The sequence below is a fragment of the Mus musculus genome, chromosome 13 (assembly GCF_000001635.26).
Source record: "Mus musculus strain C57BL/6J chromosome 13, GRCm38.p6 C57BL/6J".
NCBI classification, from domain to species: Eukaryota; Metazoa; Chordata; class Mammalia; order Rodentia; family Muridae; genus Mus; species Mus musculus.
In genome coordinates, this window is record NC_000079.6 from 73,732,109 (window position 1) to 73,758,117 (window position 26,009).

General features: G+C 48.6%; 1 protein-coding gene across 2 annotated transcripts in view; it reads left to right on the top strand.

Moving 5' to 3' along the window:
- The first annotated feature begins 943 nt into the window (after positions 1-943).
- Slc12a7 (solute carrier family 12, member 7) overlaps positions 944-26,009 on the top strand; it is an 83,703-nt gene continuing 58,637 nt past the window's right edge. For both annotated transcript variants that reach the window (XM_006517170.3, XM_006517171.3), the window contains exon 1: positions 944-1,229. In XM_006517170.3, coding sequence (XP_006517233.1) covers positions 1,019-1,229 — 211 coding nt within the window. In that variant the 5' untranslated portion in view covers positions 944-1,018. The remainder of the gene's footprint in view (positions 1,230-26,009) is intronic.

Sequence of the window (26,009 nt, forward strand, 5' to 3'; positions counted from 1 at the left end):
TAACAGCTGCTCTAGGCCCATTGGCCAGAAAGGCCCTCACTCCCAAAATACCTTACCTTGGCCCTTTAGAAGACAGTCATCCAACACTGCATTCCCTGACCCTCCTAGGCCCTGAATGAACTGTGCTTGGCTGGAACACCTAACCGTCCATTCCATAGCCTGTCCCATCCCAGTCTGGCCCTGTGTCAGATCCCTCTGACCTGGTAGGCTGTTGGCAAAGGAGGATGGGGGTGGGTGGGTCGGAGGCGTGTGGGGCTGTAGGAGTATCCTAGGCATTTATCAAGGTGGGGCAGGGAGGGGCAGGACAAGAGCAGTGGGGGTGGGTATGGCCGGATAGAAGTGGTGAGTCTGGGAGAATATAAGAGAGGGCTGAGAAGCATCAGGGGCTGTGAGAATCTTGGGCTAGGCGAAGGGGTGGGACCCGGGCAGGAGAGCTACACTCAAGTGACCACCAAAGATTCAGTCTTGTGGACAGGTAGTGACCAGTAAATCTGTACTGCCATTATCAGGTAGGCCATCGAATGCCCTTCCCGGGCCATATGCCCTGCATCTTCCTGCCCAAAGCATCGACTGTTTAGGTTCAGGACAAGTCATTCCCATAGGTCCCAACTCGCCCGTGCTCCTGCCCGCAACCTCATCCAAGTCCCACTCGTCCCTTACCTGCCTCTTCTATTTCGCTCCCGTCTCCTATCCAGGTGCCTGCTCCCTTTCTCATTCTCGCTCTTTTCTGCTCTCACCTCCTGCCCCAGTCCCACCCTCTGCCCCTAGCCCAAGTTTCTCACCGCCCCGAAGCCTCTCGGTCCTCTCTTATACTCTCCCAGACCCACCCACTTCCATCCAGCCATCCCCACCCCCACTGCTCCTGTCCTGTCTCTCCCCACCCCCGCCTCGGCTTCCTCCTGCCCCGCCCCCACCTCGTGCCCCGCCCCTGCCCCGCCCCGATCCCCGAGACCCACGGTCAGCACCGGCAGTCTTCGCATCCAGCAGTCATCGCGGCGCCTGGCGTTCCGACGCCAACATGTCCCAGCGCTTCGTGGTGACCCCAGCACAAAGCGGGACAGGGGACGCGGGAACCAGGGCAGAAGGCGGCAACCAGCGCCTGTGCTCGGATTCCGACCCCGACCCCGACCTTGACCCCAATCCCGACCCCAGCTTGGCGGCCGCTCTGAAAATACAAGAAGTAGATGCGCTGCCCATTCTGCGCTACTGCCGCGAGCCCAGCCGCTATGGTAGGTGCAGCTAAGCCGTCCTTCCAGTGGGTCACTGCTACCTCTGTGGGAGCAGCGAGTGATAGACTGCCCAGGTGTCAGGAGGTGGCCATTGCCTGCTGGCTTTGGGAATAGCTGCAGGTCATCAAGTGTTACAGCGCTGGCTCTGGAATCAGTTGGTGTCCTTTGTCCCACAATTTAGTCCTGCTAATCCTTGGCCCTGCCTGATGTCCTGTGGACCTTGTAGGTTGTAACATTCTGTAGAGTGGTTGTAAGAATCGGTGGAATATTGGTGGTTGGTGGAGGATAGCTTCGGGGTTGTTTTCTGACCACTAACTCTGGATCCCCCACACTTAGGACTGCTGAGAATAGGAGCTGTCTCCTCTGTCCTGGTGAGGGATTTTGAAGGTACAAGGGAGACTGAGGCAGCCAGCCTTTGCTGGGAACTGTGAATGCAACTTCACTGTGGATGCCCACTTGACTTGCTAGCCTTTAGAATGACTTGTGACCCATGCCTACCTGTGGGAATCCTGGAACACTACAATTTATTGTTGGCCACACATCTGCTAAGCCAGGCTTTCTGGGTAACAAGAGACAGGAGCATGCTCTCGCAATGCACTCTCCAGATTGTGTTAGAGCCCTACTTTGGGTCTCAGAGTGAAGATGAAACCAGATCTGGCCCTTGAGCTGGTGCTTGCCCCACCCACTTGGAGGACAGATGGCACTGGACAGGCATTCTGTGAGAGACCACTACCTTCTGAACCCTACCTACCTGTCTGCCTTCCTGAGTAGGGTCTCCAGAGCTGGATTGGCACTGGTCTAAGAAAACCTGATACCCAGATGCCCTGCCCTGCTGAGCTGGGGAGAGGCCCTATCACAGGTACCTATGTTCATGTTGCACACATGCAGTCTTTTAGAGACCTGGATGAGGGTATGCTGTGACACTGTGACTAAAAACTTAGAATGGTCACTTGCCTGGGGAGTTAATATATATAGCAAAATCTGAGCAGTTGCTGTTTCCCATGTGAACTTGGGCATTGCATTGATGTGTGTGTGTGTGTGTGTGTGTGTGTGTGTGTCTGTCTGTCTGTCTGTGTGTACATACTCGCTACAGTTACCCATTCCCTAGATTGCCTAGATCATGGGCATATTGAGCTATGTCTCCACCTGTCTTTGTTCTGAGCTCTAGGTCAGGAGTTGTCTCATGCTTTTAGGGGACAGTCAGGGTTGCCAGGATGCTTGTCCTGCTGGATAGCAGTTGACTTTCCTTAATCTTGGCATGGCAGCAAGGTCACATATTGCTGTCTGCCTGCTTACCTCAGGGTGTGGGTGTGAGAAAGCAGGACAACCCCAGCTACTGAGGTCCTCTTGTTGCTGAATTAAGGAGCCCCACTGTTCTCCTGGAAAGTCTCTCCCAACTGTTTAGGCAGAGAATCTGCTGATGGATGGTATGATAGGGCTCGGGTCTATGCTGACTTTGACCTGGGCTTTCTGGCTCCTGCCATGCTCATGAAGAACTCCAGCCTCTAGTACTTAGTCTCGCCTTTTGGGTAGGACATTGGTGCCTAGGAATACTGTACACCTACAACACCTTGAGCCAGAAGCATGAGTCAGGCCAACACTATAGTGTCTTCTGCCTCTCATCCTCCAAATCCTTTATGCTGGACTATAAACCCCATCAGAGGCCCTTGGAGACAGGATGCCAAGGGACAAGCATGGATGGAGACTTCTCCATGTCTCCCTCTCCCATTTCAGGCAGTTAATGTAATGTAGAGGAAGAACGTGACCCAAAGTCCTGGATGTAGCAGATGAGACAGGATTAGGCAGACCCACCAGGAGACCTCTCAGCCCCGAAATCTCCACCCTCCTTTCCTCTCTTGTAGGTGGTGTCTTTGACTTCTGTCTAGAAGGCCCAGAGGTTAGCTGTCCAGGGGGGTCAGACACCATTGGAGGCTGGAGATAGGGCTGGGCCAGTCTCTGTCACCCCCGTGTGGATTCTAGGGATGTAGGTCTCAGTACAGTACTTAGCTCTGCAGTCTCCTGGCTGGTTGACTGCATCCGTCCATGGACAGCTGGCTCCAGCTGTGTGGGATTCCGTGTGGCAGTCAGTTCCAGACAGCGGTCAATCCAGTGGTTCTGTGTTGTGCTCCTACGTGGGAACAGAAGACCTATTATTTGGTGTTTCATTAACACAGTGTAAACTAAGTTTGAAAAAACAAACACAGGTTTTATTGGTCCGACTCGGGCACAGTGCCAGGAGCCAAGCGCTGGATGGGGTGTTGTCCTGAGTCAACCTTGGGTTATAGATGTGTGGCAGGTGATGACAATGAACTTTCTAAATCTCCAGAGACATCAGGTCTCCTGGTTTGCAATTTCCTTTAGCACCAGCTCCCAAGGTTTTCCACTTCTATCGGATTCACCATGATACATGGGTGCTGGACCAGCTGACCCTTTGGCTCAGACCAGCACCCTTGAGTATTTTGGTCTCATCTCATTAGGTGGGGTATGCAAGAGTAGATTGCACACAGTGGCATGGATGGTCTCCCTTTGCTGTGTGGAGGGATATGAGCGTGATATTGTGTCTCATGTCTGCAGAGCCTGCTCAGCCTTATGTCCCATTAGACACATGTCTCAATGCTGAGCTTTTGAACTGTGTTCTGTTTACTTAGATGAAGATGGCACCCATAAAGGGACAGAAGTGAGTCTGCCACTTGCTAGGTGTGACTCCCTGTTCCCTGGTTGTTATTGTATCTCCAGTGAGCAGCGGGGCAGAGGGAAAGGTGCATGGGCCAAGGGGTGATGATGACTCAGCACAAAAGACCCACAGGAAAGATCTTGGCCCCGTGGCAAGGGTCCAGAGAGAAGGCCCTCTCTGCTGTCTAGCTGAAGGGATTGTGGTGAGAGTTCTCATGGCCAGTGACAAAGGTGATCTCAGAACCATTTACCATCACAGTCACCAAGTGGACAGTCACTGAGAGTGCCCCCCAGACAGAAGGGCCAAGGAAAAGAAGTCTCCAGATAGCAAAAAGAGCCATATGTGCAAGGCTTCCCAAGGAGAGCTCCTGGGAGATCCTCACAGCCTAGAAGGTCATAAGTGGCTTGGGGCACTCTCTGTCTTCCCCCGTTCGTTCTCCTGCCCTGCCTGGCATTTGGGCTGCAGACTCCTGTGGTTTCACTCCTGTCCAGGACAAAGACCAATATGGGTCCCTGATTGGAGGTTGGCATTTTGCTTCCCGTCACTGTTATGGCTGGTAGGACCACATGTCTGCCAATCCTTGATAATTATATTTGGAGGGGTGGTGGTTCAGGGCTTGACTACAGAGATCTAGTGTCTCCTGGAGACCCAGATCAAGAGAACATCTCACCTTCTACAACAATGCCCTCTTCAGTCAGGTACCCAGTATGTCCAAGCTGAAGTCCTGATGTGTACATATTTCCACATGTGTGTGTGGCTGTGAGTCTATGTGTCCTTGTGTGTCTCCTTACTATCTGCAGTGTCTCTATGCTGTGAATATATGTTTTCTTGTGTCTCTCTACTTATATGTATGTTGTCTTCATATGAGTTCTATGATGTATATATGTCATGTTTTCTCTTTGTGTCTCTGTGTGCCTGTATATTATCTGTGTGTTTACATGTTGTGTCTATTCTATCTGCATGCGTGTTTGTGTGTGGCCTCCAGTGCTGTCTTGTCTCTGTGCTGTCTCTTTGTTGTCTCTAGTGTCACATGTGAGTTAGTGTTGCCTTGGTGTGCCTGTTTTCCTGTTACCTATGAGTCTCTGTGTTCACCACAAGTAGCTCTGTGGTTTGTTGCTTAGCATATTTTCTGTGGCCTCTGAGGAAGTTTCTACAAGAACACTTCTAAGTTAGGCCCGTGAGGAGTGCCAGCTCCGTGGTGTGTTCACACATTGGGCAATGTCTCTCACTACAGTTCTAGGTCTTGCTTAGGGAGAGTCTTGGTAAAATTGTATCCCAAGCCTTGCCTGGGTTTCCTGTACAGAAATACTACTAGGCTGCCTCCCTTCAGGCTGCTGAGGCTGGAGAGCTAATGGCCAGGCTCTGGTGCCTGAAAACCTGCAGCCCGCTGGGCAGACTGTTTACTTTTTGCTTAAATATTTCATAGGGTGTGGCCCTCCTGGTAATCGGTGAGATGCCTCTAGCTCTCGGTGAGCAGCGCCAGCTCAAGTTCTGTCACTTTGCTGTGAAAGAAGCCTTGCTTTGGTGATTGTTAACCTGGCCCAACAAGAAAATGCTCCATGCATGTCCTGTTCTCTTCTTTGCTAATAATATTTAATTTGGCTTCTTCCCCCCCTAACTCCCAACTGGAATAGGCTAGGGTTGAGACTCATCACATCACATATGGGAAGGAATTTTCTTTAAATAAAGGAACAACATCCAAAAGAGACTCACAACCAGATAGGAAGAACCTGTGTTGGAGGCCTCGGATGGGGTTGACCCTGAGCTAGCCTCCCGGTGCTGGTGCAGACCCTGCAGCAAAGCAGGGAACCTTGACCCCAGGGCATTCAAGATGACAACCATTCTGGTGTCACCTGCCTAATAGGAGAAACAAATACATGAAAACTTCCGTGTCCAGGTGACACCCACCCTCTCCAACCTGCTAGAGGGACAAACACATAGGAATGGTTGTGTTCAAGAGGACACTTGGCCTTCCTCAACCTGATGGAGTAACAGACACTTGAGCATCTGTGTCTAGGGTACCCCAGCGTGAACTAAAGCAGCTTCAGCTGCAGAGGAAGCAACTGGATGACATTGGTAGTGCTATTCACATGTAGAAATGGGTCTGTGGGGATCCAGCTCTGTGTGTGTGTGTGTGTGTGTGTGTGTGTGTGTGTGTGTGTGTGTGTGTGATGCCAGTTACTGCATGCTTGTTAAAGTGGAGGAAGACAGTTCCTAAACCCACAAGGTAAACAAACTGCAGGGACAGAAGAATCTGTTAAATATGAATAGGAAGGACACTGGCAAATTATCTACCTGGTAATGGATCAACTTCTGTAACTTGGCAACTAAAACACCCACCCCCCTCCAAAAAATGTTTAAAAAATGGACAAAGGGACTGGGGATACAGCTCAGTGACAAAGCATTGCCTAGAAAAGGCCTTGGGTTCTATCCTTAGCACCTCAAAATGAGCAAAAAGACTTGATAGCTGGCAAATAAACTCATGAAAAGATGCTCAACTGACTGGTCAGCAGAGAAATGCAGGTTGGGAACCATAGCTTAAGTTGAGGATGTAGCTCAGTGTTAGAACCCTTGCCCCCTGACTCCTATCCCAGTACTAAAATATAACCCCAAACCAAACTAAAACAAAATAATCTGACCCATAATGAAAAAATCACTTTATACCCCTGATGGCTATTTTTAAAAAGTTGAACATATCAATATTATCAAGGATATGGAGAAATGGGAACCCTGTGCTTTGCTGATAGATGTCAAATAGCGAAGCCCTGAGAGAAGACAGTATAGAATCCCTCAAGTCATTGGTGCTTATCAAGATGGCTCAGAGGGAAAGGTACTTGCCCCCAGGCCTGGCAACACGAGTTCAATCCCTGGACCCCATATGGTGAGAGGAGAGAGCTGACTCCCGCACATTGTCCTCTGACCATGCAAGTGTCATGGTGCCCACTTTCCCACATTTTCACACACATCACAGATGGATCTGATACAACTTCTAATTTAGTTATTTGATAACCAAATTAACAACAGTTGCATCCCCACAGGTGCCAGATTGAAGAGATGCAGAAAGATACACAGCAGTGTTGTTCATAGCAGTTAAGGCAGAGCAGTCCAGGTCTCTCAGAGGGAGAGTGGGGAACCACAATGAGGCAGGAATGGTGTGAAGTGAAGTCATGGAGGATGTTGTCTAGGTAGACCCTCTGCGGTAGGCACCAGCTGTTGAAACCAGACCAACATGGAAACCACTCATACCAAATTCCATATCATCACATGGACTCTTACAGGAAGTGGCAGGTAGCCAGCCTGACACTCAGGCTGGTAAAGAGGTGTTTGTTACTTTAACCCTTTAAAACGGGGTAACCTGAGCTAACCAGTCAGGTGTTTCCTGTGGTTCTGTTTCCTGTCCCCACTTATAAAACTCACCAGCTAAGACTGGTGGCTCAAAATAGCTAAATTCAAGCTGGGCGTGGTGGCGCACACCTTTAATCCCAGCACTCGGGAGGCAGAGGCAGGTGGATTTCTGAGTTCGAGGCCAGCCTGGTCTACAAAGTGAGTGCCAGGACAGCCAGGGCTACACAGAGAAACCCTGTCTCGAAAAACCAAAAAAAAAGAAAAAAAAATAGCTAAGTTCATTCGAATTTTACCTTTTGATAATGGAATGTCACCCGGCCTTTAGAAAAGGACACAGGTGCACAGGAGGGCAGTCTGCTGAGTGACAGAAAAGGACATGTATGTGTAGTTCTGCTTATATGAAGCTGCTGGACTGTCACATTATCAGAGCCAGAAGGTGGTCCAGAGGTGGTGGGCGCTGTTACTTAGTGCCATATAGAGTCTCAGTTTTGAGATCTGGATTTTACCAGATGGATGGATGAAGGTACGCAAGTGCACAGCCGGGTCCATGTGCTTAGTGCTGCTAACTTCACTTAGAATGGTGGGTTATAGTGAAATTTATAAAATTTATACTTATTTTTTTTTAAACTGTTCATTTTTATTTAGGGGTGTGTGTGAATGCCATGTGTATACAGGTGATTTTGGAAAACAAAAGAGAGTGTCGGATTCCTTGGAGCTGGCGTTATAGACATTTGTGAATTGCCGGATATGGGTGCTGGGAATTGAACTCAAGTTTTTTTTTTTTTTTTTTTTTTTTAGAAAAGCAGTATGTGCGCTTAACCACTGGGCCATCTCCAGAATGAGTAGAGAACTACACTATATGATACAATACATAGACTTCCAATACATCAAAGATAGCTTGCCTGCCTGCCCTTGAACACAGGGTGTGTGTGTGTGTGTGTGTGTGTGTGATAAAATATGCAAGGGTGGGATGTGGATGTGTCATGTGTGTTTGTACACATGTGTGGATGGATGAAGATGTAAAGAAGTGGAAAGAAGATGTAAACAGGAAGTAGAGGTCTGAGAAAACCACATCTTCCCTGTCCTCCCCTCCTGGAGGTGAGAGCACCTGATGCTGGCTCCTTTCAAGGAAGTAGGAGGGAAGTGGAAAGAAGATGTAAACAGGAAGTAGAGGTCTGAGAAAAACACATCTTCCTTGTCCTCCCCTCCTGGAGGTGAGAGCACCTGATGCTGGCTCCTTTCAAGGAAGTAGGAGGGAAGTGGAAAGAAGATGTAAACAGGAAGTAGAGGTCTGAGAAAACCACATCTTCCCTGTCCTCCCCTCCTGGAGGTGAGAGCACCTGATGCTGGCTCCTTTCAAGGAAGTAGGAGGGGCGTCAATCTGATTAAATCAATTTACACCAAGGCAGCTGTTCTCAGAGGAGCCCTTTATCATCTAAATTACTCTCAGCAAGGTGTTCTTTGGACAGATATTTTTGTCTTAGGATCTTCCTGTTCCAAATTACATCCTATTACCAGTAACTGTGGTCCTTGTAGGGGCCAAGGGTGGGATTGAGATGTGGGTATGACATGTGAGTTCGTGTACACACACACACACACACACACACACACACACACACACACACACACACACACCCCGTGATTGCAGGCAGGCAGGCAAGCTATCTTTGGTGTATTGGAAGTCCTATCTAGTGTATCAGAAATTATTTTCTGCTCAGAAATTCTTTTATTTGCCTTGTGCTTTCTTTCTAAATTTAAAGGCAAATCGTTATACCTTAGTGTACAGTCCCCTACCTGTAATCTGAGCATTCAGGAGGCTGAGGCAGTCACCCTGGGATGCATAGTGAGTTTCAAGATGACACACTGTCTACTACATGCCATAGAATGAGACACTGTCTATTATAATCAATAAAGACAAAACAACAACAACAAAAACTAATTGTAAACCCAGGCAAACAGAATTTAAGAAAGCACGTGGCTGGGCATAGTGGTACATGCCTTTAATCTCATTACCCAGATAGAGGTAGAGGCAGAAGGCTAGTGAGCTCCAGTCTGGTTTACAGAGTGAAACTGTCTTAGACAAACCATGAAGGGAAATATGACTGGGGATACTGGCGGTGTAACCACTCTTCCTTGTGATGCATAGAAAGGCCCAGCCTCAGTTTCCCTCTCTAAGCTGCCATAACTCAGAATTCTCAGATACTAAAGTAGATGAAGCCAGCTTTCCATGTGAGCCTTGAAGTGATGGGGCTTTTGAGTGGCTTATGACCTTGTATCCAGCAAAGAGACAACAGTGTGGGCTACATGGGATGGGGCCTATTAGTACTGTAAAGTGGTGAGCCTTCTGCCTTGGACTCGAGCCTCATCCTGGAAGGAGACAAGCATTGTGAGTAGGCTTGTCTCCTCAGGTATTCCTAACCAGTCATACCTATGTGCTCTGTATTGTGCAGTCAGTGTTGTGACTGAACAAGATGGTCCACTGTTGTGATGTGATGAAATTGGCATAAAGCGGGCTGTGAATGGGACATTTGGGTGCTGACTTTTGCCCCTTGGTTGCTTTGTGTACATCACTATCTCCACTGAGATTCCTGGGAGCCCCAACTGGAGGCCTGTGAATCTGCAAGCAAGAACCAGATGGTGAGTGTACCCTCAGTAAGCCATTATGTGTCTGTTCCTTCAGACAGACAGACAGACCCCTTGCAAAGCAAATGCCAATGGGGGCAGCGTTAGCATCTCATTTCCATTCTGGTGTGTCAATTCCTGCACTGTGAGGAACACTCAGACCTTGTGCTGATGAACAGTGGTGGGTGAGGAAGGCTTGTATGCTCAGAATTTCCTGGCTCCGGGTTTCAGCTTGAGAACATGTTAGGTGAGCCTATACAAGCCAGGGTATAGGGCCTCCTTGCCTGGTGGCACGCGAAGGAGCAGGGGAGGAAGACCTTCTGAGCTGGGACTTTGCTATATTGCTATACTGGGTTTGCAGGATAGACTGACAGAAATCTGTGGTGTGCTGAGACCAAGCAGTGACAGGCACCCAAAGGTGAATGCGGGGGTTGTCTGGGGCTGCCACACCACCTGGAGCTAAGGAGCCAACAAAGAGCCCTGGGTGTGGAAACAAGACTGCTAGGTTAGGGGATCCCGCAGAAAATGAATATAAACAATACCCCCTGCTATGGACTGATATGTGTAGGCTAAAGCCCTCGCCTCCAAGTGAATGTCCAGAATAGAAGTCATTACGGGCCGGGCGTGGTGGCGCACGCCTTTAATCCCAGCACTCGGGAGGCAGAGGCAGGCGGATTTCTGAGTTCGAGGCCAGCCTGGTCTACAAAGTGAGCTCCAGGACAGCCAGAGCTATACAGAGAAACCCTGTCTCGAAAAACCAACAACAACAACAAAAAAAAGGAGATTGTAAGGAGGCCCTGCAGTGATAGAACTGCAGGGACCAGGGACTCTCACAGGGAATAGGTGAGGACACAGAGTATTGGTGCCATCAGGAAACTCAGGGACACCAGCCCTACTCAGCTTCTCTGGGAAATGCCCTGAAGTCATGGCTCTTGTACCCATGCCCCCGTTTAGCTCCCCAACATCAGTCTCTCATTGTGGTCCACTGGGAGATCGCTATAAGCCTGCATGGCCAGCGGCCCTGACTGTGCCTCCCAGGCCAGGTGTTTGTCAGTTGCTTGCCAGGGAGTCCCCTGAAGCCACCTCTACCAGGCTCTGCTGCACCCCCTCTGCTGGCCACCTGTGCCCTCCCTGGGGCCCTACGCTCCTAGAGCCTCTGATGTCTCCATCTCGTTGCTTGGCAACTACAGCTTTCTTGTCCCTCTGGGCTAGACAGCTCAGGGCTGGGACAGCCCTTGTTCCTGGGCTAACCAATGCCCCTGGTAGTGTGAGTGTGTGTGTGTGTGGGGGGGGGGGGGGCTTCATCTCTCTGTTTGCAGAACAATGCTCCCTAAAGGGGCTCAGGGGAAAGCAGAGTAAAGTGAGCAGGAAGTACCAGCAGCTTGAAGTTAAAACATTGCCCACCACCTCCTGCAGTTCACCTGTGTCCATCAGGCCTGGGGGCAAGGGGTAGGGGGGAATAGGGATCAGGACACAGATGCTCCTGGTGTGCAGAAACTTACAACAAACCAAGAACCTTGGAGACTTGATGCCCTTCTTTACCTGGGATAAGTTAGCTAAGGGCTGGACCTGCACTGGTATGGGCCAGGTAGGACTGGTATGGGCCAGGTAGGGGTTGCGGATCCTGTGGGCTTGGGTCTCCTCCAGCTTCAGGCACAAGAGAAACCTATGTCTTCCCAGGAACAGGTCCCTGTCACACTGGCTTACAGGCAGGCATGCCCAGGCCATCATCTTTGTACCTGTCCAACCCAGCACAACTCTGCAGCTCCCTGTACTTGTGAATCCAGCCTGGGCTGTGGGATGCTGGTCCCCAGCCACCTGCCACTAAACATAGCATTTCACAAGCGGCTCCAGAGAATAGGATGGCTCCCGTGGGAGGCTCTAACAGATGCAGAGGTAATGTGGCTCCATGGTCAACATGTGCTGGGTATTCTGGGCAATGGCAGAGCTCAGCTGGTGTAGCTCAGCTCCTTGCCTCCTGTGTGCTGTGGTTTGAGGATGCTCTGGATGGGGAGTGCAGGCAGGACATATCCAGGACACACTCTGGCATATCCTGTGACCAGTAGGGCTCCCGACAGGTCTCACTCACAATGACTCATTTTTCTGAGATACCTGGAAGGAGACAGGGTGTAGAAGTGTAGTATAGCCAGCCCCCCAGTGGGTCAACCGAGATTCTTTCCATCACTCAGGACATACTACTGAGTTGACTTCTGACAAGTAGCACTAAGGGTCATTCTGACCCCTTTCCTTAGGCATTCATGTTTCTGGGACCATTGGCCAGCCAGTTGTTCAGGGGACTCTGTGTGGCACTGTTACTGCATTGTGGTTCCATTCTCAGAGGCAACAAGTTTTACAATATAGACTTACCTACCGAGTCCCAAGTGGTAAAGGCTATCTCTTCATAGTCCTGGTCTCTGCCAGCTATGCCTTTGTTAGGACATACTGAGCCACAGTGACTGGGAGTGTCCCATGTCCCTTGGGAACTGCCTTTCCATTCAGGCGTGGTGTGGCCACTATGTCACTAGCCAGCATCCCTGTTAGGGAAGCCCTTCCAAGCACCATCAAAAGCCAAGGGATGCCATCTCCAGAGGTGGGGGGTAACCTGAATTATAGGACCAGAGAGCTCCCACTGGGGGCTGCTGCTGCTCAAGGTGATCTACAGCCTTTGACTAAGGTGTTCCCCTCATTTTTGTCACCTTTGTCAAAGGTGATCTCCTCATATTTGGCGAGACCCTGAGCCAGTCAGTCTCAAGTGGTCAGAACTACGAGAGGCTCACCTGTATGAAGCCATCCACTTGTGCTTATAGAAGCCCCTGTGTTATCAAGGTGAAGGTCCAGGCTGCCAGCTGCTCAAATGAATGTCCTAGGGGAGTTGAGCATTGGTAAGGAGTCAGATTTTAGGAAGGGTGGCAGTCCTGAGAAGGCAGTAGCTTCCTCAAGGCTCCGTCTTGGCCAACTCAGAGCTACAAAAGGCTTTCAGGGAGGGAAAGGAGTCCCAGGGAGACTGTGGGTAAGGAGGTTTCTGCTGCTGAGCAGTCGTCAAGGTGTGTCCGATTCTTCTGCTCAGGAATGCACTCTAGACTCAGACCTCCTGAGGATCTGCCCCTCTCTTTTTAGACCAATCCCTTCAAGAACTGAATATAAAATGGAAGGGGGCTTACTGAGGTCATTAGAGGTCCTGGGATCTGAATCTAAACAAAGCTGTGAAGGATCCAGGACATAAAAGGCTAAGAGAAGCATGACAGACATGTAGAACATTGCCAGGGACAACCTTGTCCTGGTTGCTTGTCTTGCAGCAGGGTGGCCCATGTTGTAGGGAGGTACCTGTCTGGGACATGTTTCTGGGGTGCTCTTGCTCTGGGGGATTTGCATACCTGTTGCCCCTGCCTCATAGAGCCATCTTAGCACCCCCATCAGTTCTTCTGTCACTCCGTGCTCCCCCAGATATGGCTGTTCTGCATGCCCAGCTCAGGCTGAACAATACATCTAGTCTCCATGGAGACTGAGCATCTAAGCCCTGACCCACCAAGGTGGTGCCCTCATTCTCTAGGACGTCTTGGGGGCTCTATATGAGACATTCCCAGGAGGGTTAAGCGTGGTATCCTAGCCCAAGTGGACAGCAGTGTGGGATGGAGAGGATAACCCATGGAGGCCTCCCCCATTCCCAAGTGTGGACCTAAGCCAGAAATTCAGTGACCAGGGCAGGGCAGCTAAGCGGGTACTCAGTGGGCAGGCCATATGCTCAAGGGGAATAAAGGTGGGCACCCAGGTGGGTCATTATTCCCATTGGTCCACCAAGGTCTCTCTGTTCTGCCTCATGGAACACCTCTGTAACCTTACCTCAAGGATATTATCAACATCTGCAAAGAGAAGCCCTCAGTGGAACTGTGGAGGATGAAAACAAAACAAAACAAAACAAAACAAAAAAACAAAATATAAGTTGCCTTGGCCATGGTATCTCTTCACAGCAATTAAACCCTAACCCTATCCCTTGTCCCCCTCAAGTTCCTGCCTGAATCAGCCTAACCCTTACCCTAACCCCTAACCTTAACCCTAACCTTAACCCCTAACCCCTAACCCCTAACCCCCAACCCCTAACCCCTAACCTTAACCCTAACCTTAACCCTAACCCTAACCCTGAATTCTATGTTCAGCTAATGTTAGCATCCTGCACTTTGCTCATGTTTGGTAAGAGCTTAACCTGGAAGATCAGCTGTGGTTTTAAACCCAAGTTCAGGTAAATGGATTTAGCACCCTGATCTCATGATGGTAACATCAGGTACTGTACTGCAACAGGAGCATAGAGCTGCAAAGGACTTGGGGTCAGGCCAGTAAACCAGAGGGGACACAGCCCAGCAGAGATGCAGATGTGATATAGGCAGCAGGGCCTTGCCTTATCTTTGCCAGAGGGAATGGTTTTATATATTTTTTTAAAGATTTATTTATTTTTATGTTTGTGAGTACACCATCACTGTCTTCAGACACACCAGAAGAGGGCATCAGATTCCCATAACAGACCATTAAGACACCATGTGGTGTCTGGTTGCTGGGAATCGAACTCAGAACCTCTGGAAGATGAGTCGGTGCTCTTAACTGCTGAGCCATCTCTCCAGCCACTCCTAACCTTAGCAGAGAGAAGTCTGTGTCAGCCCCTCCATTCATTCATATACTGTTCCTAACCCTAAAGCTTCAGTCTGAAGAGGTGGGACCTTGGGAAGCCAGATAGGGTTAGGGTTTAATTGCTGTGAAGAGATACCATGGCCAAGGCAACTTATATTTTGTTTTTTTGTTTTGTTTTGTTTTGTTTTGTTTTCGAGACAGGGTTTCTCTGTGTAGCCCTGGCTGTCCTGGAACTCACGCTGGAGACCAGGCTGGCCTTGAACCAGAAATCCGCCTGCCTCTGCCTCTCGAGTGCTGGGATTAAAGGCGAGTGCCACCACTGCCCAACCCAAGGCAACTTTTATAAAGGAAAATATTTAATTGGAACTGGCTTATGGTTTAGAGGTTCAGTCGATTATCGTCATAGCAGAAAGCAGGGCAGCATCCAGGCAGACATGGTGCTGGAGGAGCTGAGAGTTTTACGTCTTAATTAGAAGGAAGCCAGGAGAAGACTGTCTCTTCTGCAGACAACCAGGAGGAGGGTCTCTTGCACAGTGGGTGGAGCTTGAGCATAGGACCTCAAAGCCCATCCACACAGTGGCACACATCCTTCACCAAGACCACAGCTACTTCAACATTGCCACACCTTATAATAGTGCCACTTCCTGGGCCAAGCATATTCAAACCACCACAGGGGGTCAGGCCGGAAAATGAAGCTGTTGGGCCTTCCCCAGATGAGTGACAAGTTTTAGTAATTACTTCTGTGAGCCAGGAGGCTGGCCATCAGCAGACACTTTGATCCTGACCTTCCAGGACTGTAAGAAATGTGTGTCCTTCATGAGTTATATAGTCTAGGATACCTTGAAGCTTAAAGAGGCTAAGACTGAAGGCCACATGGTGTGTTCTTCTCTTGGAAATTTACTTGAAGACTATGACGGCTATTTTGGGTTGTCAATTTGGCTACATCCAGAATGAACTAAAACCCAAGCAGTGAGTAAAACTGTGAGGGACTTTTCTTAATTAAATCATCTGAAGTGGGAAGACCCACCTTAAATCTGGGCCATACCTTTTGGTGGCAGCCTTTATAAAGGATGTGAAAAAAGAAAGTGCTCCCTCTTTGCTGGTTTGCCCTTGCTCTTCAAAGTTCATTCCTTCACTGGAATTAGAACCTACTCTTTTGGGATTCTAGCATATATTGAAGACCATCTGAAATATCCAGACTTGTGGATTGAACTACTGAATTCTAGGCCTTCCTTTCTATTGATAGACAGCCATCATTGGACTAGCTGGACCACAGCCTGCTATGCTCTATACAGAGAATGTGTATGTATGTGTGTGTATGTGTGTGTGTACACACATACACACACATACACACACATATATACATATATATATACATATATAATACATATATAACATATATGTGTGTATATACATATATAACATATGTATACATATATATGATAAATCTACTTATACACATACACACAGCATACACACACACACACACACACACACACACACACACACACAAAGCTTTGACTAATAGAAAGTCAGGGTGTTTGAGTTTAGTTCATTGTGCAGCTTCACTCTATGCAGGCTGATGGGATAGCTAGATGTTTTCCCTAATTATCTGGGCAGGGTCCGTTTTGGTGGAGGAGCTAGTGCTGATGGATCCCCTGGGGAGCAATTCCTGGTTCGGTGTTTAGGGGTCGCTTGGTTGGAAAGGGACTCCTTGGTTAGCAGGTTTCCTATATGTTCATGTATCCTGTGTGTAATGATCTCTAGGAAGGATCAGCATGGTCTGCATGCTTGGGAGACAGAGCTGTGTCCTTGGGAGACAGAGGCACATTCTAGTGAGGACTCCTCCCTTAGCCGCTGGGACAGGAGGGACTGCGGAGGAAGGAGGTCACTGACCAGGTGGTGTCTGAGACACAGGTGTCTGAGGATCGTAGACCTTGAGCAAGGACAGCTGTGGGCTATGGAAAGATGCCTGAAGCTCAGAGTTGCCCAAGTCCCCCAGGGCCTCCTCCTGCCATTTGTTGCTTGACAGATCCTAAAAAGAAATCCCTTTCTGAGTGAGGATCTGGCTTTCATCCGTTTCCCTGGAGTTCTTGCAGGATCTCTCGGCCCCTGGGAAAGCCAGAGCCCTTCCTCCATCTTCCACCGTCCCTAACCAAGCAGAAGAGGAAGCAAAGCAGCTTCACACTGCAGCTCTGCCCAGCAGGTGTCCTCACAGCTCAAAAGCTGCTGCCCAGGTGCTGAAGCAGGAGGCTGGAGGGGAATCCTCCAGGTAGGGTTTCATGACTCACAGGCACAATCAAATGCCCTGGAGATACTGGAAGGTTCTGGACTGCCACCTCAATGGAATAGCCCGAAAGTTACTCATAGGTGAACTCTCAGGTCGATCAAACAAAAGCAGTTTTAGGATTTGTTTGTGGCAAGGTCTCAGGTAGCCTAGGCTGGCTTTTAACGCCCTAGGTCCTCCGTGAGGCCGACCTTGAACTTCTGATCCTTTTATCCATCTCCCAAGTGCCTGGGTTAGTAGAGTGCACTACTACACCCAGTGCCAGTGTGAGTTCTGACCTACATCTAGAAATAAAGCCAAGTCGGTAACATCCAGACCTGCGTGGCAGTTTACACTCTTCCTGCTTAAGGAGGGGAAATTCAGAATGGGCCTCTGCTTCCTGCTGGTGCTGCCGCGCTTTGTGCCTGACCCCAAACCCACAGCTTTGTTGCCAGGCATGGGTTGACGGCTTCAGGTTTGGGGACAATGGCAGAGCTGAGCTGCCTCTGACAACAACAGGAGCGGTTAATCACTGGTTTCTAACAGTGGGCAATGCAGAGCCCGGAGAGCTAGGCTTCTGAAAGTAATCTCAGCCAGGGTCTTTTATTTCCTTCCTGTTTAATCATGTCCAGAAATGATATCCAGCAGAGTGGAACTGCAGCCTCCTTCCTGAAACACTGGGCGGTTCCTGAGAGTCCTTGGGCTTATTTGTGTGACCGAAGCCCTGCCTAGAGCTGCCAGTCATTCTGGGCAGAGGTTGGCTGATGCCAGCCAGGCACCTGGCCCATGCTTTCCCATCTTCTAGGGATCCCCTGAGGATGGAAAGAACAAGAAGGAGACCTCTTCTCTCAGGGAAGCCCTGAAAGTGTCTCTGGTTAACCTGAGGCTGGAGTTTCGGGGCATATTCCTTGTAGTCCCGTGTGCCACCAGCCTTTGTCGGAGATCCATAAGACTCTGTCCTATAAGGAGGGGAAGAAGTGTCACTAATGCATCCTAGGCGTCCCTCAGAACTGAGGCAGCACTTCCTGCCACCCAGGCTGGCCCAAGAGGATGGATGAAGAAGCTAGCACCAATAGCAGTTGTTAGCGTTTTTGTCTAGGCTCCGCCCCACAGTTACCTGGCAACAACCAGGTGTGCCCGACTCACCATAGAAGGGGCTGCTTGTCCCCTCCTCTCTCTTGCCTTCTTACCCTCCCTCTGTCCTCATGTCCCGCTCCTCCTCTGTCCTCATGTCCCGCTCCTCCTCTCTCCTCATTCTCCTCCCCCCTCCACGTGCTCATGGCCGGCCTCTACTCTCTCTGTGCCTTTCTCTGTCTCTACTAACCTCTCAACTCCCTTCTCCATGTCCTGAATAAACTCTATTCTATACCATACCGTCGTCATGTGACTGGTCCCTCAGGGGAGAGGGATGCCTCAGCATGGGCCAGCAGAGGCACTCCCTTCCCCTACACCTGACTGCACATCTACCAAATGTATTCCTTCCCTCTTTATCCTTTTATAAAACACAACAGTCGTGACTACAGAAGGCACCTTGGGGGAAGGCATAACCGTGCTCCAGGAACAGCAAGCCCTGGGTGCCAGTTGTTCTCAGGACTTGCAAGGGTGCAGTCTTCACAGAAAAGTACCATGTGTGGCCATCAGATTTACAGTCCCCAGATCCTACCCAAGCTGTGCAGGAGCGGCAGGGGTTTGCAGGCCATAAGGAGAGTAAACCGGAGCAGGTGATGGGATTTAGCCATGCCTTGGAGAAAGAGAAGGTGTGGCAGCTGAAGCCACAAAGCATGACAAGGATGGGAAAGCAGCCAGGGCGACTCTGAGGCTCCCTTGAGTGTCTGGGCAAGCACGTTTGCAGTTGTGCCCAGCCTAGAACAAGCCCGAGGGGAGGAAGCAAAGCTGTGCTCTTCGTGCCTCTGAATCTGGTACTGTGGGGAAGAACCTGGGTTGCCTCAGGTGGATTTTAGTCAGAGTGTCTGTGCCCTCTTCCCAGGGACATTTTATGAGGCACCCTTATATAACATTTAAATAAGGGCCAGGTCTGAGTGCACAGTTCTTCTTCTTTTTTTTTTTCTCAAGATTTATTTACTTATTTTATGTATGTTTTCAGAGACACCAGAAGAGGGTGTCGGATCCCCATTATAGGTGGTTGTGAGCCACCATGTGGTTGCTGGAATTGAACGTAGGACCCCTGGAAGAGCAGTCAGTGCTCTTAACCGCTGAGCTCTAACTGTACAGCTCTGTAGGCTGTAGAACTTGGTTTCAACTCGGGGCTACAGCTCAGCCTGTTTTCCCCAAAGACTTTAGCTATGGAAGACGTCCACCTCAAGCTACCCTTCCTAGCTGTTTGAGGGGCACATGCTACTCACACGGGATGGCATATTTATACACGGTGTACATACTTCACAGACACTAGCCAGTAGTCACAGGGATGTGCCAGTGGTCACACGGATGTGTCACACCTCACTGGAGTTCTCAGCCTGTCAGATTCTCGATAGTCAATGCAGTTCTGAATTTTTTTAAAAATTAGTTTTAAGAACTAATATTCTTAAGGAAATAACTAGATGTACTGAGTGAAGGGCCTCTAGCCAGCCTGAGCATGGCAAACAACTCTGGCAGGCCTCGCCCTTCTCCCTGATTACCTCTGCCTTGCTAAAAAACCATTAGATTACATTCCTAAAGCTAGCCTTGGCCACTTCCTCCTCCTGAGGCTGACTACCAAGGTCCAGGAATCAAAGTGTTGAAATCCAGCTATCAAAAGCCCCCTTTGGCTCATCTAATTAACATGCCCAATTAAAATTAAACACCTCATTTTAACAGGGGGCTTCCTATTTTATATTTATAAACTGCCACTAACCAATGGGCCACCTCTGTCACCTCTCTACCAAAGGCTCCCTCCAGGATAAATACCCCTTCCCTTCTCCCTTGTTCCCTTCTCCTTCATCCTCTATCTCCTGTGTTTGTCTCTTATTCCCTGCCCACTCTCCCTCTGGGGCAATTAAATCTCCTTTGTGCTGAGAACTGTGGACTTGGGGGCTCCTGAGCCTATACTGTTCCTACAGTGAGTGTTGTAGTATTGTTATTGGAGTAGAGAGAGTCAGAACCTGGTCCCTGGCTGCTCTAACATTCCAGGCTCAGTCTCCTGTCCTTAACAGGCCAATTAAATGAACAAGGAATAGTGAGAAGCAGAAAAAGATTTATCCGTACGGCCACACTTGGAAGAGGAACAAAGAGATGCAGTAGGCTCTCCTGACCCAGTCTCTCGGAGGAATTGAGGAGAGGTTTAGGTGTAACTAGAAGCCAGGATATTTGTGTGACTAAGAGTCTTGGTCTGAGGGTTGGTCTACCTATTTCATTGTCTGAGCTCCAGTCTGCCCTGCAAGGTGGTCTGTGGAGTTGTCACAAGTGTTAGACATCTGTTTCCTGGAAATAAGCTTTCCTTCTGGGTAGCACTAGGCTTCACGCAGCCTTTTCCTTCTCCCAGCATGAGATTCCTGAGAAAAATTCCAACTTCTTGGGGGTCTGTAGTTTCAGTAGTTTGATAGCCACAGGGAGGGGCATGGATGTCTCAAATATCTTTATTTCTGCCAGGATGGTAAATGTTGTTGCTGGATTTGTCTCCACTCAAAAGTCAATATTCAAGAAATGTGAGCTGGAGGGGAAATCAGATTTATTCAAGGTCTGACCCTTAGAATAAGAATGAGGGCCTCTCCTTCTCAAGGTTCTGCCTGAAGGTACTTGGGGATTTTACAGAGTGGGAAGGAAGAGCACAGGACAAAGGTCTGGAAGGCTGTGTGCTGAATAGAGTCTTTGTCACCTCTGGTGGGTTCTTCTGTGTCTCCCTTCAGAACCTTCAGATCTTTTTCCATGAGGGTGCCAGGCATGGAATTAGTGGCCACAACATACCACAGCATCACCTCATCTCAACTAAACTTTTGCAAAGGTGCTCATTCCCATCACGGTCTGTTCCTCTGGGGTCAGCTGTTTTCCGTGCTGGAACTCACTGTGGTTGTGTAGCCCAGTGAAGTGAGAGCTGCTATGTGGAGTAGTAAGGCACCTGGGATTGGATTTCCACATGGCTCTCTGGAAACACAGTGTAACCCCCCTAGATTGTCTTTGTAATCACTGCTAGATCCACAAGGAGGAAACTCCTCCACCCCCACCCCGGGGAAACAGATAGGGTTCGATTTCAGTTGGGACTCCTTCAAGACATCAGGTCCTTGGAATGCATTGCTTAAATCCTCAAGGCTTTAACAATTTTCTTGTGGTCTTTCTGTGGCTGACTTTCTGCTCATTCCTTTGTGAGCAAAGGTCACATTGCTTTTTGTTCCCATGCTAGTGGAGGTGAGTAGCCTCAGTGGAAGGGGGTAGCATGGTGGAGTGAGAGGTGTGCTTGTACCAGCTTGTACAGTCTTGTCTTAATCTTAATCTCTGATTTTTTTCTTCCTGCCCAGTGTTTTTTTTATCAGTTACCAAGCCCAGTGTTTTGAAATCTCTAGCTTCTCACAGCAAATTGTCCACTCTTTATTCTCTTGGGTCTACAGCTCCTCCAGTGAATGCCAGGGCTGTTTTCTTTTGCCTCCTTTGGGACTGAACAAGTAGTATCTGTTTGTTGCAGTACTAGGGATTGGACCTAGGCATGTGCTAGGAAATTGTTCTACAAGAGAACTGTATTCCTCGCACAGAAGAGTGAATTTTTAGAAGTAGGAATCACATTCTTAGTATGTGGCCCTAGCTTTTGTTGAGACAGCTGCCCGTGACTTGCTCAGAAAGCTTGTAATTAAGGCCATTTGCACCTGAGACATCTGTGCTCTTACCTCAAGGCATCTCTGTTTTTGGAATCTGTTCCACACAGCTGCTATGTCTAGGAGGTAGCTTAGATTGATCTTCATGGCCGGCCCCTGTCTCATGGTCTTCATTTCTGAACTTTCTCAGGACCAGGCCTGTGCTTTTATGGTTCTGGTTCTGGAGATGTCTTGATTCTGCAGTTATCTTCAAGGAAACATTTGCCAAGTGGTCATGTAGGGTGTAGGCATCCCAGTCCCTTGGACTGACCCTTCCTTTTTTTTTTTCGAGACAGGGATTCTCTCTATAGCCCTGGCTGTCCTGGAACTCACTTTGTAGACCAGGCTGGCCTCGAACTCAGAAATCTGCCTGCCTCTGCCTCCTGTGCTGGGATTAAAGGCGTGCACCACCACGCCAGCCCCTGTTCTTTTTAAAATTAAGTTCATGAGCTGGAGAGATGACTCAGTAGCTAAGAGCACTGACTGCTGTTCCAGAGGTCCTGAGTTCAATTCCTAGCAACCACATGGTGGCTTACAACCAACTGTAATGGAATCTGATGCCCTCTTCTGGTGTGTTTGAAGAGAGCGACAGTGTACTCACATACATAAAATAAGTATATAAATCTTTAAAACAAACACAAACAAAACAAAAAGCACCTGTTGTTCTTGCAGAGGACTTGGGTTTAGTACCCAGCATCCACATGGTAGTTCACTACCATCTATAACTCCAATTCCATGAGATCTAAAGCGCTCTTCTGACCTCTGAGGATACTAGGTACATACACACACACACACACACATACACACACACACACATACACACACACACACACACACACACACACACACACGGTGCACAAACATGCATGCAAAGACAAAAACAAAAAACAGAAACCACAACAGAACAACGATAACAACAACAAAAAATTAATTTCACTTACTTGATAACCTAGAACACAAACTTAGAGAGGGAGAGAGGGAGAAAGACAGAAACAGAGAAAAAGGGGGTAGGAGAGATATTGTTTTTTAAGTCAGGGTGACATATCTATCTCCTCAAACATACACCACACCTATGGTAAAACATTCATAATCATAACACAGGGTACAGTAGAACTACATGTACCCGTTAGCTGAACCAACCGCTACTTGGTGATCTCTCTCCCCCTCCCTTCCCCTCCCCTCCCCTCCCCTCTAAGTATTGAACTCACAGCCTCATGCATCTATATATGCAAGTGCTCTGAATACATCAGCCCTGACCCTGCTTCTCTCTATATACACACACACACACACACACACACACACACACACACACACATATACACACATATATATAATACGTATTTGTCTCTGGACTCAGCCATATCCTGGTATTGTACATCTATGGACTGTGCAATTTGTCTTGTAGAAAGGATCGAGCTTGCCTTGGGGTGGGGGGAGGCTGACCTGGTATACTGAGTTTAGAGTTGTGAGGGCCATGTGATGTTGCAGTCCTTCAATAGCAATCAAAGCTCACCCTCAAAATGTATTTTTAACTCATGCCCCGAGGAACTAGAAATTAATGACTTGCATTATTTACACAAAGACGTTCACTCTTGATGGCAGCAATTTTTTAACATTATGTTTGTCTAACTCTGTCATGAGACATAAGTCAAATATTTAAGGTTTGAACAGGGTGATTAAGCCAAGAGAGTTATCTAAGTCAGCAACTGCTAGGCAAACATATTTCTCCTTCTCTCTTCTTGTAATGAAATAGAAGAGAACTGGTTGGGGGGGGGGAGGTAGATTTTAATCTGGTCTTTAAAGCAAAATTCAAACTTTAAAATGTGAGAAGATGAAAAACTGAGTCAGTTTGGTAAGAATTTACCACCCTTAGCAATGTACACGCAGGTCCTCTGGCACACAGAGAAATGCTCAGAGGTTGTGTTCCTCAGCCTATTGGAAAGGGTCCACCTACCATGCCTCAGTCTCCATCCGCCCTGTGGTCTTATTGAACGGCTGTCCCTAAGGGTGTAAAACGTGGCTGGAAGGTTTTACTCAATTATCTGGAAGTCCTTCTGGGATCCAACAGTGAACCCTCTGGATTTTTGAGGCGCTGGCATTATTTTCCAGCAGGGCTGCACTGCAGATATCCGGCCCCAGGCTTCAAGGGCCTTGCATTGGTATTCAGGCCCCTCCAGTGGGCTGAGGGTCCTGCAGTAGTTTCTGCTCTGCTTGCTGAGGTGTCTTTCGGTGGGTGCAGCAACAACATCCCCCAGGGTCTGTAAGACTGCCATCTCCACCTGCCTGCAACCAAAGAATGACCTTTGGCACAGACCTTTGTCACCTTGCTGAAGCTGGTTTAATAATAGGACAGAGATCATGGTGGGAGGTAGCGTGCTTATCTCTGGGCAGTGAGTGGCATCTAGTTACTAAAGGACTGTGCTGTATTCTGTCTGGCCAGTGCTGCACACGTTACAGAAAATGCTTGGTTTAGGCAGGGCAGGAAGTCATCCCTTAGCCCCAGCAGACAGACCCCACCATGCTGTGTCTCCCTTTTCCCAGATAGGTTGTATGTGAATGTGTGCTTCTCTCTATGAAAGCAGTGGTGACCCTTAACCACTTTTATTCTGCTTCGACATATACTCCAGGAACTGTGCTGTTCGTTCCATATAGGGAAAACTTAAGAAAAATTATTCACAGTAGTGAAGAGGTGGGAAGAACTCGAGTGCCCATCAGGTAAGCGAGACGTGGTCCATCCCATGGTGCAATGTTACTGGCTCTGAAAAGGAAGGACACTCTGATATAAGCTGCATCATGGATGGGCCTCCAGGACATTGTGCCAGCTTTACGAAAGGACAGAAGTGCATCTTCAGTCACGTGGTGTTTCTAGAGTCACTGTTATCATAGACCAGGAAGAATGGTGGGGTCAGGGGTTGGGGAGCTGCTGTTTCTTGGGGACAGAGCTGTAGTTTGAGAAGAGAAGGTGCTGGTATTGGTGATGCTGTAAAGCTGTGGGAAGCATTTCAGGCCAAAGTATGATGTTAACATTTATTCTATTGGTATTTTTTTCTTTGCAATTAAACAGAATAAATTATTTTAAAAAGAAAAAAAATGGTGGTGCATGCCTGTAATCCCAGCACTTGGGAGTCAGAAGCAGGAAGCTGAAGTAATTTCAGAAGTCTGCATGGTCTACATATTGAGTGCCAGGCCAATGATGCTATTCATTGAGATCCTGTCTCAAAATAAGCAAGCAAGCAAGCAAACAAACAAACAACCCCCCCCATGAAAACCCCCTCAAACTAGGAAATAGCAGCTAAATGACCAGGTTAATTTTTTTCCTTTTTTATTCATTAACATATTTGAGTAGTGTGGGGGCAGGGATATTCCATGGCATGCATGTAGAGGTCAGAGGGCAACTTTGTGGACTTTATTCTCTCCTACCTTTGCTCGGGTTGGAGGATCAAACTCTGGCTTGAGTAGCAAGTGCCTTTACCAACCAACTAAGCAATCCTGCCAACTCTAATTAGAAGTTCTTAACAATCACCCACGAGGTGCCAGCAACCTGTGGACAGTGACCTGTGGCCAACTGTTGTTAGTGTGACATGTGACAACTCAATGGCCACAGTTACTCTGCAAGGAGGGATTTTCAACTTGGATAGATATCAGTCCTGATTCTGACACTGAATGGGTTCATGAATCTTACCTCCAAAGTCTCCTTGACCTTGACCAGCCCACAGAGGGAGGGGACTGGCTTGGTCAAAGGGTCAGCTTGGCCTGATGTTCAGTCAAACTGGAAGGAGAATGGGTTAGTCTATGAAGCTTGAATGTAAGAAACACTGAGTCTAGAGCATGCAGGAATGGGCACTATGTGGGAAGAGCTGGCTCTATCTCTGTAGACTGAGACAGAACTCCTACTGTGTGCACAGCCACAGCTGTGATGCCATCTGGGAGCTGTGACTTAGGAGTGGACTGTTGGGCTGAGGAGGTTGGTATGGGACTCACCCTGATATTCATAAGCCACATTTATCTTCTAGGCATTCCACCACCTACACAAATCACTGGATGCCAGCATGAGCATCTATTCTGAGGCCAGGATGTGCACATAACCACCTCTTCCCATCAGAATCTTCTCAGTTCCTAAGGGCAGCTCAGGCATGTGTCCCATTGGGCCTGGGCAGGGCACTGGTGGGCAGAGGCTTCCTGGCCCTTCCATCCATTCCAGGCTCCTAGAACTTGTTTCCTTGTCCTGACCCTGCCCTCCTTCTTGAGCAAGTGACTTGGCCACCGTGGAACTCAAAAAAAGGCATTATGTTATTATTGTATCTATAGATGTTGTCTTCTTTTCCAGGGTTATTTGAGGCTATGAACAAAAAGGGCTTAGGGTGTGTATTAGTCAGGGTTCTCAAGAGGAGCAGAACAAATATATGTATATATTACAGGCACACATACCACACACCCCAGTGTAATTAAAGAGCTTCAAGTGTTCCTGGGATAAA